Source organism: Schistocerca piceifrons, chromosome 5, assembly GCF_021461385.2.
Source record: "Schistocerca piceifrons isolate TAMUIC-IGC-003096 chromosome 5, iqSchPice1.1, whole genome shotgun sequence".
NCBI classification, from domain to species: Eukaryota; Metazoa; Arthropoda; class Insecta; order Orthoptera; family Acrididae; genus Schistocerca; species Schistocerca piceifrons.
Genome location: NC_060142.1, coordinates 589,006,816 through 589,028,005, shown reverse-complemented (window position 1 = coordinate 589,028,005; position 21,190 = coordinate 589,006,816). Strand labels below are relative to the sequence as shown.

Genomic DNA, 21,190 nt, shown 5'->3' with positions numbered 1-21,190 from the left:
GCGGAAGAATATACATACCATATCATGTTTATATTCGTATTATTCTTATGCCTAATAGTGATACAGGCAAAAATGAAGCACGGCAATTGACTAGATTTTTAAATCTAAGATGACTCTAATTTCTGTGCACAATGTAATGTACTAAAGAGGCGTCTGCAAAGATTTTCAAACGGAAAAAAATTTCGCTAAATTCTCATTCAGAACATCTTCTATCATACGCAGTCTATTATCTGATTCTTGTTGATCATTATCAAAGAAAGCAGCAGTGTAAGTAGCAACGAATAGCAGTCTCATGCCATTGTTTCGCTAATGAGACGATTCCTCTCTTTGTTTTTTTTTTTTTTTTTTTTTTTTAATTGTAAGCGGCGGTAGCGTGCACAAAAGCAAGCCATGCCGCGAGCGGCGACAGGCCGTAAACCCTCATTTTCAGAATGCGACAAACAATGCATGACACAGTACAGTAATGCATTTTCACCTATAACAAAGAGAACTGCACTTGTCAGATCAAAGAAAAATAAGCAATCAATTCAAACCAGATGAAGCACGTGAAAAAGGAAGGGTACCCGTATAAATACGGACGGAGCGCCTGACGCATAACAACGGCTACATGGTAAAGCTTAACTGCTAAGCTTACGACTCAAACCAAACTACTACAGCTGTATCGTTATTCATTCAACCTAAATTGTGTCTCATATTACAATGGACCAAGTATGTTTCGATTTGGAAGTGTGGCCTAAAACTTTTCTCTTCCCTTGAATTTCGAGTCTCAGATTTCAGGTGCGGCTTAGATTCGGGAAATTTTTTTTTCCTCGATTTCGAGTCTCATTTTTCAGGTGCGGCTTAGATTCGAGTGTGGCCTAAATTCGAGTAAATACGCTAATGAGGAAAGAGGTTTTAGGTAGGGTGAGAGGTGATCAGCGTGAAAGGAAGTGCTCCATTGCAGCGAGGCCCTGGACGTGCGGAATATTTGTGTATAAGGAAGTCGCATCAATGGTTACAAGGGTGGTTTCCAGGGGCAACAGATTGGGTAAGGATTCCAGGCGTTCGAGAAAGTGGTTGGTGTCTTTGATGAAGAATGGGAGACTGCACGTAATGGGTTGAAGGTGTTCATTTACGTAGGAAGCTTGACAATGGATCGGTCAGCCTTCAGTTCACGGATAGCCTGGGCTTCAGCAGTGGTGATGTTGGGAGTAGGATTAAGGATTTTCAAGAAGGATTGAGAGGCAAGGCTGGAAGTCAGAAATTCCTGGAAGGTTTGGAGAGAGTGATTTTGAGGAAGGGGAGGTGGGTCCCGCTGTGACGGAGGACAGAACTGTTCCAGGTAGGGTTCAATTTGGATGGTGTCTTGGGGGGCTGGATCATTAAGAGTAGGATTAGGATCATTTTTCTTTGGGGCAAAGTGATATTTCCAGCAGAGAGTACGAGAGTAGGACAGTAAATCTTTGACGAGGGTTGTTTGGTTGAATCTGGGAGTAGAGCTGAAGGTGAGGCCTTTGGATAGGACAGAGGTTTCGGATTGGGAGAGAGGTTTGGAGGAAAGGTTAACTACTGAATTAGGGTGTTGTGGTTCCAGATTGTGTCGTTTAGAATTTTGAGGTTTTGGGGGGAGTGGAGCTGGAAGTGGGAGACTGAGTTGATGGGAGAGAATGGGTCTGTGTGCAATGAGAGGAGGTTGAGGTTTGCTGGAAAGGTTGTGGAGGGTGAATGAGTTGCCTTTCCGGAGGTGGGGAACCAGGAGATTGGATAGTTTTTTGAGGTGGAGGGTGGCATGCTGTTCTAATTTGCGGTTGGCCTGTAGGAGGATGCTCTGAACAGCCAGTGTGTATGTGGGAGAGGAAAGATTGAGGACTTTTATTATGATAGGAGTTGACGGGTGTGTTCATTGGCTGAGTTGATGTGTAGGTGAAGGATTAGGCGGGTGAGAGCAATGGATTGTTCAGTTTGGAACTGGTATAGGGACTGATGGAAAGAAGGGTTACAGCCAGAGATGGGAACTTTAAGTGTGAGGCCTTTGGGGGTAATGCCAAATGTCAGACAAGCCTGAGTAAATATATTTAGCCTCCTGAAGGTGAGTATAGGAAGCAACTGTGTCTTGTAATTTTGTAATATATTTCTTTGTAGTTTTGCTGCCAGTTTCAGACATTCTGTTTATGAACAAATATGCTACATTAAAAAAAACACAAAAGATCTGGTGCAGTAGAACAAATATACAACTGTTGTCAGGTCACTGAAGAAGCCAATCATATACTGCTCACAGTTTGTAAGTCAAACACATCGTTAGCAGACCCTCTGGCTACAATTGTATTACTCTTTCACTTTTAGTGTGTCTGGGCTGCAACAGAAGTATTTTTTCCCAATAGAAACCTGAGGTACACATTTGTGAATGTTCAGCATTTTCATGTGCAAGTGCTGCCAGCTTTGAGCATTACTATGAAAATATTAGAAAGTCATTGTAGCAGTGGGCAGCAGCTTGTGACTGCCAGAATACACTGATATGGTTGGTTTGCTTTATTCTATTGTATAATTGAATATTATTTTTGTTATTTTGCATGGTAATTATTGAATGATCATTTTAATATTTACCACAATAGAGAATATGTCATAATTAGTTCTTTTAGTCTATAAAATGAAGACAAGTGTTGACAAGGGGTACATAATTTTGTATAAATCTTGCATCCAAATCATTAAAAACATCACCTACAAGCATTACCACACACATAAAGAAACAACTTCCTTCCACCAGAAAAAAATTCAGATCTGAAAGGGTCAATGAACTAAGTTTTGTAAGTAAATATTACTATGATATAATATTTGCACTATTTCAGCATTAGTCAGTTGCTATTTAAATATTTTTAGTATAAAGGCAAACATTTTCTAGATTATTACATAAACTCTGCTCACTGTCCACTGTAAATGTTTTCTGCTGATTACATGAATGCAGTTACATGAATAACCAGCTGCTTAATCACAAATGTTGTCCTACTGGACTTGCAACCATATTGTTATTCACAAATTTAGAGATTTTATGGGATTACTGAAATGTTTCATTTTTCTCTCTAGCAGTCTCAGTTGAATGCAACTACTCCATTTCATAAATTTCATTTTTATTTGTCTGTAGTAATCCAGAGGATTAAAATCAGGGTTGTTGGGAGGCCAAAATTCCTTACACCAAAACATACTAAAATTGTCTGATATCCTGTTTTGTAGCAAATGGTTCATGGAGTTATAGACCCCACTGTTTCTATTCATGTGAAGACTGATGGGAAATTTTACTCTGGCAACAATGGTGTCATCCTCTGGATCATGAACAAGGGGAAATTTTATTCTGGCAACCATGGGTTCATCCTCTGGAACATGAGCAAGCCAATTGTCATTTGTCCATTTGATTTTTGCTCCTATCATGAAAATCTTACGATCAGGAAAGAATTTGATCTGTTCTGTGAGATCATTTTTCATTGCACACAGAAGCAAATTGCTAAGACTGACTTGCTTCCCCCTCGCAGCCTCCTAGAGCTTTTGCCTTATATTGAATGTGAAGGATTTGTATCAAAACTCCTCCTTAGCAATTCTACACATTGCTGGTTCACTTACATCAGTAATCTTCACTAACACCAATAATTTATACTTACACCAATAATCTTCACCAAATAATCTTCATCTGTGATTGCAATGATTGCCTTGGAAGCCCTGCAATCAGTCTTTAATCTCTTTTGCAACTTCAAGGGTCCTCATGATGTGGTCTTTTAGGTGATGTTGCCTAAATGGTGGAATCTTCAGTTGACTGTTCAAAAGCCGAATATTTTGCCATAACAACATTAACTGTAGATTTAAGGTATTTGAAGAATTGAGTTATATCTGCTGCTGAGCCCATCATGTATGCCTTCAACAAAAGGATCTCTTTTATCACACATGACACTTCGTTTCAACATCTTGGTCATTTAAGGTAATGGTTATTTGCTAAATAGAAGCAACTGGCAGTGCATAATGCCAATAATGACTTGTGATGAAAGAAATTTTAATTTGTCCAAATTTTGGTAATGCATCCTGTACACCTTTGATCTCTTTTCTTATACCAGAGACCTCTATCCACAGGATCCATGGTATACAACTCATGTAATGTAAAGAACTGAGAACTGTGTGAAATGAAAGGACAGGTATTGACAGTTCATATCAAAGATCTCATCAATGAATCTGAATTGGCTGAGAGGTTTAGGTTTCTAGATGGCTAGTAATAATTTCTCAATACAGTGCATGAGGACACTGGCCTTTGGTGCTCAAATTCAAGCAGCCAGCATCTCTTCTATTTGGTGAGTAGTAATTGAGTCTCGCCTACATTCTGTATTGTGCTTACACAGACTGAAATTTATATAATAGAATTAGCAGGAAGATCACTAATTTGAAAGCAATAAATGCTAACTCTTCAGCTGTACTAAATAGGTGCTATTTACCTACTGCTGCTATGTAGTTATTAAAGAATAATTGTCATCTACATGCTGGAAGAATAGAGGCTTGTTTAAATGAACTGTTACGTATTCTTTTTTATTCTCACCTTTAGTTTCTCTGTAAATGTAGAGGGTAGTTCTTTTTTATTGATTCTTGCCAGTGTATGAAGAATTTTTGATCCTTCCTCAAATTGTCCTTTTGCAAGAAGCCATCTAGGGCTTTCTGGAAGAAAACTGAGCACACATTAATTAACAAGCTAACTTATGTATACACAAAATATTCAAAATATATATCATGCTTTAACTTACAACCAGTACACATAATATAAGAGGAATGGCACAGTTGTAGCAAGAGCCAAATGAACCCAATCCCTCACTAAATATGTCACTCCAGCAAGCATTACAAGTCCAAGTGTGTAGAACATACATGTCATCACAGTTACAAATGATCGGTAATTTGGTCCAACCAGCTCGAGTGCTGAAATTATAATTTTATTTGTATTAGTAAGTAGATACACAAAATCAGAAAAAGGTTTTATCACTTTTCTAATAAATATATTTAAATATAAGAAGTCACTGGAATTGGTAAAGATAGAAAAATATCAGCAAGAAAATGTACGTTCCAAACAGAAATAAGACAGTGCAACTTACATTAAAAAATAGTTCTCCTGGTATTTTGGTTTACAGCTTGGATAATTAAACAAATCAAGCCAAATTACCTATATTTCTGAATTTTCCTGGCAGATTAAAAGTGCAATGCCGACCAGAATCCGAATCTTTCATCAAAAAGTGCTCTACCAAATGAGCTATCCAAGCATGATTCATGAGCCACCCTCACAGCTTTACTACTCCCAGACTAGCACTCCTGGAAGAAAGGATACTGCAGAGACACAGCTTAGCCACAGCCTGGGGGACTTTTTCCACAATTAATTTTTACTCTGGAGCAAATTGTGCACTGACCTGAAACCTCCATGGTGGATTAAAACTGTGAGTCAGACCGAAACTCAAACTTGGGACCTTTGCCTTTTGAGGGCAAGTGCTCTATCAAATGAGCTATCCAAGCATGAGTCAAACCCTCCCCCCCCCCCCCCTTTGCCCGTCAAAAATTTACTTCCTCCAGTACCTCATCTTCTGCCTTCCACACTTTACAGAAGTTCTCCTTGCAGGACTAGCACTCATGGGAGAAAGGATAGTGTTGAGACGTGGCTTAGACACAGATTGGGGGATTGTTTGCAGAATGAATTTTTACTTTGCAGTGAAGTGTGTGCTGATTTGACACCTCATGACTTCAGGAATTCTGCAAGGGTGGATTTGTGGAAGAGGATACTCCTCATTGTTATCACATTTATGACATCCGTCTGTTTGCAATTGAAGAGCAGGAAGAATGTTTAAATGCCTCCATGAGAGCTGTAATTAGTGTAATTTTGTCTCTGCAGTCCCTCTGCGAGTGACACACAGTGTGCTGTATTTTGATGAATGTCGATGTATATGCAGCAGTATTATGAAAAGGAAAGTTCAGAACAAAAAGACTCTCACAATTAAAGTTTTGGCCATTGGCCTTCATCAACAATAGACACACACACACACACACACACACACACACACACTCTCACTCACTCACTCACACAAACGCAACTCGCACACATGACTGCAGTCTCCAGATTCAGATTTTTTATTTTCCACAGGTTCCAATGTTTGTTACCACAAATCTCAATACTTTGCTTGATAATCTTTATTATCAGCTGAATTATTATTTCCAGTGGCCTAATGATTTTGGTAATCTCTTTGTGGATTGCAGTGGCACCATATTACAAAGGAAACCAAGCAGCTGGCACAACATTACTATTGACCACCATGGTGCCACTAATCAGATGGTGTTTCCCATCACATTTAGTATTAAGAAAAACAATATAATTTAAATGACATTCATTTTAACATAAATTTGTAAGAAGTTTTGAAAATGACTAGTGTGGTACAGTTTCTCAAAGTGTTAAATATGCGATGCTCTTGTGAATTGTGGTCTTTTTGTCTGGTATTGTCTTAGTGCAGTTATTCAGAGCAGTTGCTGGTGAATCAGAGTAGCTTTCAATAGGAGTTGAACTTAGTTTCTGAGAGGCAAGTAGCTGCACTGTTACAGTACTTTAAAATTTCATGAGTGACAAATGGTTTGATGATGCTTACAAGAGTTTTACCAACTGAAAAACTTTAACTTTGCATGTGTCACAGTTATATTATGTGATGAACATTTGTGGATGGTGAAACAGTGTCACTGGTGTGCTTCAACTTTAACACATAGTTGGAACTTCGATTCTGGTTATTCTTTCACGGTACCTTATTTAATTGGAGTCTATGCCAAAGTTTATTTGATATTCATGCAAACTTAACTGTACTAGCTCTGATCATATTTCTTTAATGTTAATGTGGAAAACAGTACTCTTCTAATTACTTGGTGTATGTGTCTGGTTATTTAGGAATGGCACAAGTTTTTTGTCGATAAAAAAACACACTGGTTTGTTACAAGTCTACAGAATAACACTTAACAATGATAATAAATTTCCATTGTCACAAAGAACACAAAACAATCCCTGTGTGGTAAGACAGAGATATTTAAATGTCAATGAAGTTATTGAATAAAACTGTTCACAATGCAAACCTTTAACATTCTCACTTATTTAAGAACTTACGCACTCTCATATTTTTTCACAACCGTCAGTCAGGCACCAAATATTGGTTTTGTTAATAAATTCGCTAGCTGATTTTCTGTACCTACTCTTGAAATGGTAATTTCACTAGCTGTAACTAATTTTCAAACAAAGAAGTGTTTGAAACAAATATGTTTCATCGATTGGTGAATTACAGGATTCTGTGCAAATTGACCAGCAGCTTCATTGTCCACTCGTAGGCAAGGATTCAAATCCTTTAGCTGGCAAAGTTCAGTTAAAAGTCTCTTCATCCAGACCATTTCTTGTGCTACTTCACTAGTCACTACAACTTCAGCATCTGTAGTAGAGACTGCAACAGCAGTTTGTCACTGACTCATCCAACGGACAGGTGCACTGAAGTACAGGCAGAAAACACCTAAGATAGATCGTCCAGTCCCTAAACCTCCTCCGTGATCGGTATTACTGTAACATTCAAGAATGCCTTTCTCTTCACCACTTTTGTAAATAAGTCCAAGGTCATATGTGACTCTCAAATAGCAAAAAATTCTTTTAGCCTTATTACATCATGATCTGTTGGATTTCCAAGACATCTACATACTACTCCAAATGCAATGTCTGTTCTTGTCCCACACATCAGATACATCAAGGATCCAATTGTTTGTCTATAAGGATATTCAGTGTTGACAGGGTTCTCTTCTGTGCCGTTGACCTTGATAATTGGAGTTGTTACAGTACAATCACCCCTGCCAAAGTACTCCAAAAACTTCTTGGTGTAGTGAGTCTGACTCCATCTTCTTTTCTATCAATTTCCAAGCCTAAGAAATATGATGCTGTCTTTGATTTTATTTTGAATTTTCTTTCAAGATCTTCTGCATCTACATGGATACTCTGCAAATCACATTTAAGTGCCTGGCAGAGGGTTTATTGAACCACCTTCACAAGTCTCTATTATTCCATTCTTGTATAGTGCGCGGAAAGAATGAACACGTATATCTTTCCGTACGAGCTCTAATTTCCCTTATTTTATTGTGGTGATAGTTTCTCCCTAAGCAGGTCAGTGCCAACAAAATATTTTCACATTTGGAGGAGAAAGTTGGTGATTGGAATTTCGTGAGAAGATTCCGCCGCAACGAAAAACGCCTTTCTCTTAATGATGTCCAGCCCAAATCCTGTATCATTTCTGTGACACTCTCTCCCATATTTCCCAATAATACAAAATGTGCTGCCCTTCTTTGAACTTTTTCGATGTACTCCGTCAGTCCTATCTGGTAAAGATGCCACACTGTGCAGCAGTGTTGTAAAAGCAGGCAGACAAGTGTAGTGTAGGCAGTCTCCTTAGTAGATCTGTTACATTTTATAAGTGTGCTGCCAATAAAACACACTCTTTGGGTTAGCCTTCCCCACAATGTTTTCTATGTGTTCCTTCCAATTTAAGTTGTTCATAATTGTAATACCTAGGTATTTACTTGAATTTATGGCTTTTAGAGTATACTGATTTATTGTGTAACCGAAGTTTGATTAATTCCGTTTAGCACTCATGTGGATGACCTCACACTTTTCTTCAATAAATTCTTTAAGTTCACTGTCATTGTTTGCCACAATCAACCCATCATCAACATAAGTTACAAAGACAATCTTGTAAGAAATTTTCTGTCTCTTAAATCCTAATTCCATCACTTAATTAGTGAACCTCTCATTCCAGCAGCGGGGTGCCTGTTTCAGGCCATATAAGCTTTTCATTAATTGACATACTTTTCTAGGACCATCATCGTAACCTTCAGGTTGCGTTATAAGCATTGTTTGCTTCAGGTCACTATAAAGAAAGGCAGTAGTCAGATCCATTTGTGCAATGTTCACCTTCTCTTTGGCTGCAGTGCTGTGTAATGTTCGAATAGTTGATATCTTCACCACAGGGCTGAAAGTTTGTTCATAATCAATCCCTTGCTTTTGAGAAAATTCTTTGATAATCAGTCTTGCTTTGAATCTGTCAACCGATCCACTAGCATTCGTATGCAGTTTATAGATCCACTTACATAGAATTGCCCTCTTTCCAGGATGTAAATCTTTCAAAGTCCAAGTATCATTTTCTTGATGTGCCACCATTTCTTAATCCACTGCTCCTTTCCTATTGTCTCGTTGACTTGAATTTATAGTGACATAATAAGATTCTAGTTCCTCAAAGGTCATTAACTGCTTCACATAGTCTTGAAGTCTTTTTGGAAATTTTGGGATTAAATGTTTATGCAGTTGTGGCCTACTTCTTCCATCATCAGATTGCTGTAATCTCTTTTCGGTTTCACCCTGTAAATCATCATTATTATCAAACTCATTTTGTCATAACTTCTCTTCTGTTTAATCCTGTAAATCATCATACTTATTGAACTCATTTTCACTTGGAAAACTAAATTTCAGTTTGCTCTTAGTTTTGTCTGATGAATCTTGAGACTTCTGATGAGGGAGATCAAGATTCACAGTAACTACTGGACTTTGCTTTTGCATGATTTTCTCTTCAAAAATAACATCGCATGATCTCATTAAATGACAATTTTCTTCACATCATATCCGATAACCCTTTGTCGTGGTCATAACCAATCAGAATTGCTTCCACTGTCTTTCAATCCATTTTCACCCTTAATCGTTTTGGAATGTGAACATAACATTTAGACCCTATCATACTTAAGTGTTTCACGCCAGGCTTCTTTTGATACTATATTTCATATGGAGGCATCTCTAAAATACTGGAAGGTCCCATTCATTTCAGGAGTATGCTGCAGAATTTATCATTTAAGCCCAAAATGACTGAGGAATGTTTCCATGAGCATGCATCATAGCTCTGGCTGTTTCAACAAAAGTACTATTTTCTCTTTCACTGCATCCATTTTGCTGTGGAGTGTATGGCATAATAAAACACTTTATTTTGCTCTCCTTCTGTAAAATCTCCCATGTCTGTTTATTGCTTAACTCTCCTCCATTATTGCTTAAGAGGTTTTTTATTGTATGGCCAGCAGCCTTTGTTTCTGTTATAATCTGTCTTAGGTTACAAGGAACTTCTGATTTTTTCCGTTGACAAAGTAAACAGCTTGAAATTTACTGCAATCATCTTTGAATAACACAAAGTAGTGATACCCAGAATTGGACTTTTCAAAAGGACCACAAACATCCATATGGATCAGCTCTCCCAGTTCAGAAGCTTTCTTACAGGTGCCAAATGGAAGCCGATGTGCGTTACCATAAATACATCCTTCACAGAGCTCTGAGTCCATTCACACATTTATGCCTAAGATCTTGGAGGTTAACATCTTGACATATCGCTTATTTTGATGTCCAGATCTTTCATGATACAACTGTAGTAAATTTCTTGACTGATTTCATTTACTTCAGCAGGAATGCTTCTCATCATTAATTTAAACAGTCCTCCATAATCATGATATCCAACTAGTTCCGTGACTCCACCAATTTTAAAATAACCTTTCTGTTGTGAATAAAAACATAGTTTTTGGATTTTTGTCTTGTGCTGCTAAGACTGAAAACTGATTCTCTTTATAATTTTCAATGCAATATGGTCCGCAGCTGTGATGTATTTTTTAAAAGATTTCTTGATGCCTTCAGCTGCCTTTCTCTTTATTTCATATATGATTGTACAGTTTCAGCCTTAGGCCTTTTTCAAGTGTTGTATGGATGATTTTTTTTGTAGTAAATTATGTCGTGCATGTCATTGCTCCTATGACGTGTTATGCTCATAAAATAAATTCAAAATGTTCAGGCTATTTTAGGAGCATGTTACTTTTGAGCAACTGTTGCTTGGTACATACCATACATCACTCAAAGTGATTTTGTACCACTTTCCATTCACTGATGCTTCCATTTCTATTGTGCCCTTGCCAACAGCCTCAACAGTATCACCATCTGCTGATATAACTATGTGTGTCACAGAAAATGGTTCAAATGTCTTGAAAAAATTGGCAGTGTTGGTGATACAACTTGTTGCACCATTATCTACAAACCAATTGCTAGCATCACACTCAGATGAAATAACAATAGATGTTTCAGCAAAGAGCAACATGTTCGTATTTGAAATTTCAGCAGCTTCTCACACATCACTTTTCTGAGGCTTTTGTAATTGACCATCCACAACCCACTTTTGGCATTTCTTGATCACATAATTTGGCTTCTTACAGTAAGTGTCAAACAACTTTATTTTTCCACTGCAATTGTTTATACGCTTGATTCAATGAGTTACTTATAAGCACCTTTTGAGAAGTAGAATCTCCTGGTTTACGCAACAAAGCTCTCTCATATGCACAAAGTTGAGTTGTCAAGTTATCAACAGTGCTATCACTTTTTGACATAAGCATCCAACTTGATTTAAATGAAAAATACTCATCTGGTAGTATGCCTAAAATTTTACAGATTAAAAATAAATCAGGTAATTCTGGATTATTTTCTACATCTTGCTTCAAATTATCCCATACATTTTTCAGTGTTGATATATGAATCACTAGAATCTTTCACACAGACGAAAAATTGTAAACAAAGTTCACAAACTTCATTTTCAGAAACACCGTCAAATAATTTATGCAATTTTGGCCATACTTCTTGAGATGTACAGGGCGAAGTGCACGAACTTCCTTATTTAAAAAAATCAAAAATCAAAGTATGAGACATATCAATTTAATTCTTCTTTCTTTACAAACAGTGACATCTAAAGTTTTGTTGCGTTCAGTTTTGAAAATGATATCTTGAAGGTGGCCTCCATTTTGCTTAATGCGTTTGGAGAATCGAAATCTGAAGTTTCATCGACTTTTTCCAACATGTCAATGTTGACAATAGCAACACAAATATTGTTCTGTAGCTCAGCCAGGGTCTGCAGATGATTGGTATACATCAAGAATTTTAGGTAGCCCCATGAGAAAAAGTCACATGGCACTAAATCTGGCAAGCGTCCTGGCCACTGGAGATTGCCCCTTAAAGAGATGAGATAAACGGGGAAGTGCCCACACAACATCGTCATCGATGTTCGTGCCGTGTTAGCTGTGGCATCTTCTTGTTGGTACCAGACATCACCCATGTCCACTTCTTCAAGTTCTGGAAGAAAAAACTGTTCAGTCGTTTGAACATAATGCTCAGAAGTGATCGTCACTGCCTTATTGTTCTCTTCAAAAAAACCATGGGCCAATAATGCCAACTTTAGAGAGTGCACGCCAAACAGTCACACATTCTGTATGCAGGGGCTGCTTGTGCTTGTGAAGTTCTCAGCCTCCCCTCCCCCCCCCCCCCCCCTCCCCCACATTATGAGATATTTGCTGAATAGGAGAGGTCAGCTTGCATTTGGAGGTATAAGGTTCAGGATTGGGTTATCCCACAGTGCAGCACAGACCCCTGAGTTGAAATCAGATTAGACAGATAGTGAGAAGTGACATACTATTAGCAGTTGTATAGCATACAACAGAAGTCAGGTATCATGTAGTATAGTGATAGAAAGACTTTATAGACTATGACAGTAGACTGCATGCAGCAGCCAACAGCAACTGCTGACATCCAGCCAGCAGCAATTCCAAGATGATGGAATGTATAAATACTGTAACTGATAGCATTAATGTAACTTGTTTTTCAGAGTTGCCTACAGGCATGGATTGCGAGATACTGTTTAAATAACTACCAAGCATCTGTGGGTCAGAGGAGCTGAGCAGCTTAAGCCAGGACACAGAGCAATGCAACTGATACACTAGCAACCATAATGCAGTTAACAGGAGCATTATCTTTACAGATCAATGGTGTGGAAGGTCACTTGGATATTTCATGAAAAATATGAGACATTAAAAATGTATAAGGGAAAATTAGGGGAGTAATTGACAAAAAGTTGAGTTCGTCAAAATCAGAAGTGAGTGGACTTGCTTCTGAAACCAAGGAGGTAAAACTAATAGCCAATCACATACAGCAAGAATTGGTGGATTGTATGGATAAACTGCAGAATGATCTGTGTGGTAGGAATGAGACAGCTGAGCAGAGACAGACTTCTTCATTGGAGCAAGGGACAAAATAAGTCATTGATGCAGTTGCTAAAGATGTGGGAAAATGTCATGATGAGATCAAAATTTGCAAAAGTGATTTCAAAGCAGAAATCAATAATGAGACTGCACAGCACAAGTTGCACACTTCTGAAGTGAAGGCAGAACTTTATAGCAGGTATGTTCAATGCAACAGAAATAAAATACGTGAAATGGCATCTGTACAGCATTGCTTTGCCCTGGGCAAACCAAAATGCCAACAAATTAGCAGATTTAAGGCATTTGTGGAGCGGTTTAAAATTATTTTGGGGTTTTGTAAGGCAGATTTCCTTATAAAATGAGTTCTTTAGTAGCCCTTTGTGTAGGTGTGGTTAGGGGTACTATGAAAGAATTTTGTGTGAAAGAGTTAAAACAGCTTATGCATATGAGCAGGTTGCTAGGCATACTACCAGAAGTATCAACTCCAAAATGACAACTACTGAAGAATCTGCAGTGGGATCTTGAGAACAATATGACTGACTCAATAGAGGACTTCATAGATTTCATTGAGAGATTGAATAATGCACTAAGATTTAAACCACAAGGCCCAGGTAACGGTAGCATTAAAGGGTGTACTGAGGATGACAGATGTGGGCATGAGAATAATCAGTCTGATCCATTGCAGATAGACCTGGGAAAAAGCCACACAATTTTTCACAGAGGAGGGAGAATATCTACCAGTATTTTAATGGTAGAAGGATTAAGAATCATGGGGACAGGGAGAAAAGACCAAATAAATATAACCAGAGGCAACTGCACCTGAAAAACTAAGATGCACTGAGTCTTAGTTCTGGGATGATTTAATAAAACAGCTATAGAAAGGAAGAAAAAAAAAAAATGCAAGGAAAGAAGTGTGTAGCCACAGCAAACATATTCAATGGACATAATGTTGAGTGACAAGGAGGTCAAAATTGGGGGCTGAGGAATTCACAGAAGCGTGAGTGTTAAAATGTACCATGAGGTAGGCTAATTTTTTTCATATTTAGTGTTTTGTACCACTTTTAATTTCAATACATTTGATGCAGTTTTAGATTTGAAATAGCAGATATATGTTTTTTATTGTAATATATGACACATCTGAACTTTTGTGACAATCATATCTTTCTTACCTGTTCATAACAGGCATAATCATTTTTGTCAGTTACAGAACTTTTATGACATTCATATCTATCTTACGTGTTTATAACAGACATAATCAATTTGTCAGTTACAATGTGTAACTATAATATTTCTCAAAGTTTGTCATCCTATTCGTTTACAGTTTTAAGAACATGTGACAAACAATGACAGGTCACTACTGCATTAATAAATGATAATCTTTCTTTTCCTGTCCTCTACATATTATCTAGAAAGTTCCCAAACATCAAAAATTCATTTAGAGTGTTACCAATTATAATTTATTGTTCGTTGACTCATGTTTGCCTTATTGATCAACTTAAAGTGGGGAGACTTACTATACATAACTTCTTTAAAAAGATATCCTCAAAATTAGTTAGATAAACACAACATGCAACTCTTGAATGTTCCATCATAAATTACGAATCAATTCAAAGAACAAAAACTACATTTTAATTACATTTAAACTGACATTGCAAAACATATTTACTGTCATTATAAATTTATTCTATTTAGAAAAGCCATACGTTTATCACAAAAGTGCATGGACATGATTTTTTTAATATATTATTTCGTCTATTCCAGTTATGATTAAGGTTATTATATATGGGAGCTACAGCTGTGACACGAAAGATTACAGACTAGAGTACTAATGATCGCTGTATTTTTCAGCAGTAATCATCTCAAAAAAAGTTTTTGTCAGTGTATAGAGCATTGAAGAACTGCTGAGAGCAGCTGCAGGAAAAATGGTGAGTGTGAAATGTGGAAAATCCTGAAAATTGATGAATAACAGTACCTTGCGATGGGAACATCTGGTGAACTGCACTTCAGACAGGAAAAGAAAGTAAATGAAATACTTATTTCTTACTATCATAAAGTTTTACTAATATTGTTTGCTTTCAATTAATACTTTTACAACACCTAGGAGTAAAAATAAGAGCAATGAAGCAATGGAAGACATAAATCACACTTGAAACTGAATAGTAAAACAAAAAAGGAACTTTAACTTTGTCAGATGCAGTGATGTTTTGGCCTCCCAGTGATGAGTTATGATCAATATATGAAAAAACTAATAAATGTTACATGACCTTAGGGTAGTTAGTGAAAAAAAATACAGTAAAATTCTCCCATGGGTGGAAGGTCATTTTGAAGTTAAATTTAAAACGGCAGCAGATCTTTAGTTGAGATGGTAGCTGATTCAGTAATTTAAGAATTAAAGTAGTGAATTCTGTAGAGAAAAAAGACAGTAATGACGAAGACAGTAAGGTCACCTATTGCCACTCAGGGCATGCCCAGTTGCAGTGTTGGCATGCAAATTCCAGCCATTATCACCAACAAACAGCAGTCAGTATGGATGCATGAACTAGGCATCTTCTGCAGAGACCCATACCAGCAATGTTCATTGAACAGTCATTGAGGAGACACTGTTGGCAGCCCCTTGGTTCATCCAGGTGTCAATTGCTCAACAGCTGCATGTCTGTTTGCCCATGCACATCTCTGCAGCCATTATTCACCCCCATCATCTGTGGCCAGTGGAGCACCAAACTTGCCTTGGTACCAGTTTTGGATAGTACTGTTTTGCCATGCACAGTATAGTTTAACCACGACAGCATGTGAAATGTTTATAAACTTAGCCATTTCAGAAATGTTGCAACACTTGGCCCAAAAGTCAGTGATCGTGCCCTTTAGGACATCAGATAAATTACTCTGTTTCCACATTATGACAATGAATGCACTATTTTCTGCATCGGCGCTACACACTTTATACAACCTCCACTGCTAGTGCCACAACCTGCCATCTGCAAGCGGTTATTGCACATTAAGTCGAACATAAGTAATGATCACATTAATGTGACTTGACCATGTATTATGCTCCTTTCAAACAGAATTTGTGTCTGTTCTGGTTTACTGAAGCCACAAGGCAGTATTTTGCATTTAGTTCTGTTGCACCACATAGAGTAAATGGATATTAATTTTAAATATTTTGGGGGAACTACTGTGCATTTCCAAGAGAACTGATTTTATGATAGGTGGTAAGTCACGACTTGTTGGAACTTTTATTATAATACTATGAGTTTGGTCAGCTGTTGAGTATTCTGAAAATATCTAAAGCAGTAGGAAGCAGTCTTGTGGAAAATGAGGACCTTTGGTCTATTATTTTGCAAAGTGTGTCAACTCTGGTTCTTCTTTTTCTTCTTCTTTTCTTTAAAAAAATCCCTTTGTCAATTTCAGACAAATGTTCATTAGAGGAAAGAATCTAATAGTCACCACATTAGCAAGGAGATACGTGAGTACTTTCATTAGCAATTTGAATAAAACTTAGAATGGTAATGATGTAAGAGATCACTAGTCCTTCCATGCTTTGAGTATGAATTTGCTATAATCACAACAGTTTTTTATAATTAAGTTTCATGTTATGGTTTGTGAAGTATTGTTGAGGTTTTCTTTGGATAATATGATGGTTTAATTAATTTTCTTCGTGTATTGTGATGAGTTGTTTAGGGTCTATGTATGTTAAGGACCTACTTCTGTTCTGAACTGGGGTATTTCATATTCATCATGTTACGTGCCAGATGTTTTGAATACAGGGTAATTTGATTTCTGTGCTACCTACTGTGGTATTTTTGTCTTTAATATTTTACCTTATGATGCGCTTGCTATGCGTCAGCCATGACTAAGTATTTGAATTTCAGTTAATAGCTTTGCAATGTTGGAATGTTGTGGAAAGGAAATTGAAATAAGTTGTAGCTGACTATAGATAAGTACCATCTGTTTACAATTTTCAAACAATTTCTACCTCATTTAACGTATAACCAAAGCAAAATTAAGTACAAAAAGGAACTTTTTTTTGGAAAGGGGGGGGGGGGGGTCAAGGGTCACTGAAGTTGGAAGAATAATGGAAAGGTGTGGGGACTGATGTTACAGGGAAACTGTCAATAGGTCTTACTGACTTTTTATAAAATGAAGATAACATATATTTGGCCATTCACCAGCTACTTCTGGCACAATGCTGACACCCTGTGTGTTTGCCTACCCTTGGCCCACAGGTGTTCCCCTGCAGAAGACTATTTACAAAGACCACACAGGCCTGATATATTGTACATGTTTAAGCACCGGTTGTTCCAGGAGACACCAGAGAGCACCAGCCACAAGCCACAATCCCAAACAGCGCATTCATAAGCAAACAGTGGAGCTGCTATTGTGGGACCAGTTTCCACCTGTGGGTCACATACTTATCAAACTCCCTTGGATATCCACCTGCCAGCTGTATATTTAAGGTGAGACTCAACCTTCATCAAGCAGCAGTCCACCACTTGCTCATTTCTCAGCCTGCAGCTGGTTGCGCCTTACAGCCCATCAATCGGAGCTTCATTGAGACCAGCCCAGAGGTTCCCACCTACACAGCCATGCTGCACCCCACAGAGCCTGTAAGGTAACAGGGGATAATATGGAACTCTTTCAAGTAATTTAAATTTTAAAGCACAGCAGCAGAGATAATATGCTGGGCAAAATAGACCGGAAAATACTTGTTGTGTGTTTTGATGGGCGTTGTAGTTCTGTTGCATAGTGTTTTGGTTTTCTTTTAATTGCAACGAATTATATGAGTGAGGTGATAATTTGTAAAATTATATAATGTATTTAGATTTAAGTATTTATATATTATAAAATATTGTAAACGAATTGTGGCCATGTTTAGCGATTATTTTGACTACTGTGGTGTCATGTGACCCGACTCAGGACTGTGGATATGAGCGGGAAAATCGGGGTCTTTTGTCGTTGGCTGTGGTGGTAGTGAGTTTGGAGCGGCAAAGTGCCGCGAGTGCAAGCATGGACGCCAGGGTATGTGAAGGAACAAAGTGAAAGTGTGTGGGTGTGAGACAAACAGTGTACGAATTGCACCGATTATTATTTGTGAACTTAAAAATGCATGGCCACAACGTTAAAGTGTTTCTTTTGAATAAATAAGTTTCAATCTGAACGTGTATAGTTCAATTCACTGCTCTTCAAAAGCCAACCAATATCAGACTCAATAATAGGGGTGCAAATGCAACCATTTACTACCAACCTCCTTTGCAGATGAGCCACGTGAAAAATAGGTAGTAAGCGAGCCCGAGTTCAGTTGCAATTGGGGGCTCGTCCGGGATAGGACTTTCTTCCATATTCCATAGTATTTCGGAATCGAATGTCCGTCTGATGTTAGGCTTTTGAACAGTCAGTGTGGGGGCTCTGAGCTAAATCGGTGCATTAGCAGTACCGGAGTGTTTGTGCTGAACAAGATACGCGCTGCCCCGTGGTTACGCCGATATAAGGCCACCACGATTGTGAAGCAGTCAGTTACACAGTCTGATGAGTCAACCACGTGTTGCCGTGGGTAAAACCGCCGTGCTTGCCGTGTCCACGTGTTGCCGCAGGTAAAACAGTCGTCCGTGCCGCGATACGTGCTGCTGCGAGAAGAAACCGTCGTCCGTGCCACGTCCATGTGTTGCTACGGGTAAAGCAGTCGAAGCTGTATCCACGTGCTGCCGACGATCAACGCCGTCATCCGTGCCACCGACCAACACGACTACATGCTGCCAGGGCCCTACGCAACGTGTTCTCGCTCCTGGTTGAGTTTGCTGTGTGTCCACGCCGCTGATTATGATTCATTGCATAGCTGTGCTGCGGACTCACTGCAGACGTCGCGTCACACGAGGATATAAAAGATAAGTACAGCCAGCAGTTACATTGCAAAATTGTGTCCTTTCATTAGCCATGGCCGATGAGACGCGTGAATCTCAAAGTGAAGGCGAATCAGTGGATGTTAGGAGTACCTGTAGTAGCCCTAGCATGCCAAAAGAAATAGGCTGGATACCAGGAAGTGACCTCAGCACATTTTTTGTAAAACTTACTAGTAAATTAGGAGAAACAGACTCGAAAATAGGGAATATAAAAACTGCAATAGTTGGAGAAATGGATTCGAAAATAGGGGATATGGAATTAAGGCTTAGTGATAAAATAAAGACAGTGAGTGAAAAATTTGATCAGCTAGATCTCAAATTCACTCAAATTACAGATAAAGTTGAAAACACAGTTAAAATTGTTGAGGGAATTATCGAGAGAGTTGATGAGGTTGAAAGAGGCCTAGTAGCCAAGGTGGACACTGTGCAAAGTAATCTTGTGGGGCAGATTCAGGTACAGGAACAGAAATGCACATTATTTCAAAGACAAACAGAGGCAGACATTGAATCCATTAAGATAGGAGTGCTGGATTGCCATAAGGGAATTACTGACAATAAGAAGGAATTAGAAGGGGAAATAAATGTCTTGAGGGAAACAGTTAATACTGTGGCAGCAGGGAATGGAAATTTATTGTTGGAATATCCTCTGGGGCATGGATTTCAGTCAAAACCTTTTAATGGGGAGAATAAATACCATGCAGTTGACTTTCTAGCTGCATGTAAGGATAACTTTGTGGCAGGGATGAGTGAGCAGGTAAAAATTAAATATGTTAAGAGGCAGTTGGAAGGGGGAGCTCAAACATGGGCAAACCAAAATGATGATAAATTTTGTGATTTTAAAACCTTCGAAAACCTGTTCTTGAACAAATACTGGGGCCAAGCAAAACAATTAAGATTGCAAAACGATTTTTTGAATGGATCCAGTTACAAGAGTGGAAAGGAAAGTATGAGAGAGTTCTGTGTTAGAGAACTGAATAAATTAAATCATCTGGATAGGCCACTGGGCGTATTAACAGAAATATCTACACTAAAGAGAAGATTACCAGAGCATTTGCAATGGGATTTGATTCACAGTGCAACAGATTCAGTGGAAGAATTTCTTAATTTTGTGGATAATATGGACAGGGCATTGTGTTACAGACCTAAATACATGGAACATAGGGAGAGTGGAAGGTATCATGAAAGGGGAAACAGTATTAATTATGAATACAGTAATAACCATAACAGGTGGAGAGAAGATAGAAGTGATCAGAATAATCAGGATAGAGATTGGAGAAGCAAGCCACAAAGGTACAACAGAAATTTTGGAGGGAGAAGAGACAATTTTGATCAGATGAGGAGTGATAGAGAAGGTATGAGAGTAGGAATGCCGGATGCATATGGACAGGGTAGGCAATCAAAAAACTAATTGATGCCTCACATAAGGTCCGCAGGGGGGCTGGTAATTATGTGAACAGGGCCAGACAAGGACATGATGGGATGAGTAATAAAGTCAGCAAGGAAAATAGGGAAATTGGGATATGTCATATGGATGCTATCTTAGGAAATGAAAATCTATGGGGGGGGGGGGTTAACAATTATAGAAATACAGATAAAAGGTATAAGAGGAAAAAAGGGAACAAGGCTAATATCAGCAATGAACAGTGTGAGTTTTACATTGATGACATGTTTAAGAGGGAAGAGAAATTACAAGCAGAGGAGGACAATATTGGTTTGTGTGCAGCAAAATTCATTGAAAGATCAGAGACGGAGGTAGTTTCATCAGAAGGGGCAACAGAAGTGGATATGGAATCAAGGGGCAATGTTCACAGTAATAATGGGTGTGATGAATGGGTAGAGATGTCTATTGGAAATAATATGGAGAATTGTGGAAAAGGTGAGGAGAGGGTTATTCAGTGTGATGTAAAGGCTAATATGAGTGGTGTATTTGACAATGTGGAAAATGCTGGTAAATTACCTACTGATAAGGTTACTGTGCTTGTGGGTGCAGGTGTTAACTGTGGTAGTGATAATGACTTCAGTGTGGATATGGAAATGCGTAATGATATGGAGAATGTTGCTGTAGGTTGCCCAGAAGATAAAATTGAAACCTATGTTTTCTTAACTGATGATGCAAGCCTCAAAGATGTTAATTGTGGATGGTTAGGAAAGGAGGAGGCTGATTATGATTTGAGTGATTGGGTGTCCTATGCAAAATTACATAA

At 38.2% G+C, this 21,190-nt stretch overlaps 1 protein-coding gene and 1 long non-coding RNA gene across 4 annotated transcripts in view; one reads left to right on the top strand and one right to left on the bottom strand.

Moving 5' to 3' along the window:
• The window catches only part of LOC124797905 (carcinine transporter), a 421,456-nt gene that overhangs the window by 166,411 nt on the left and 233,855 nt on the right, over nt 1-21,190 (bottom strand). For all 3 annotated transcript variants that reach the window (XM_047261024.1, XM_047261025.1, XM_047261026.1), the window contains 2 exons: nt 4,752-4,920; nt 4,550-4,676 (listed from right to left, as the gene is read on the bottom strand). In XM_047261024.1, coding sequence (XP_047116980.1) covers nt 4,550-4,676; nt 4,752-4,920 — 296 coding nt within the window. The remainder of the gene's footprint in view (nt 1-4,549; nt 4,677-4,751; nt 4,921-21,190) is intronic.
• On the top strand, nt 15,004-17,416 carry LOC124797906. The gene is made up of 3 exons (XR_007016901.1): nt 15,004-15,112; nt 16,501-16,555; nt 17,395-17,416. It is a non-coding gene; the product is annotated as an uncharacterized LOC124797906 (long non-coding RNA).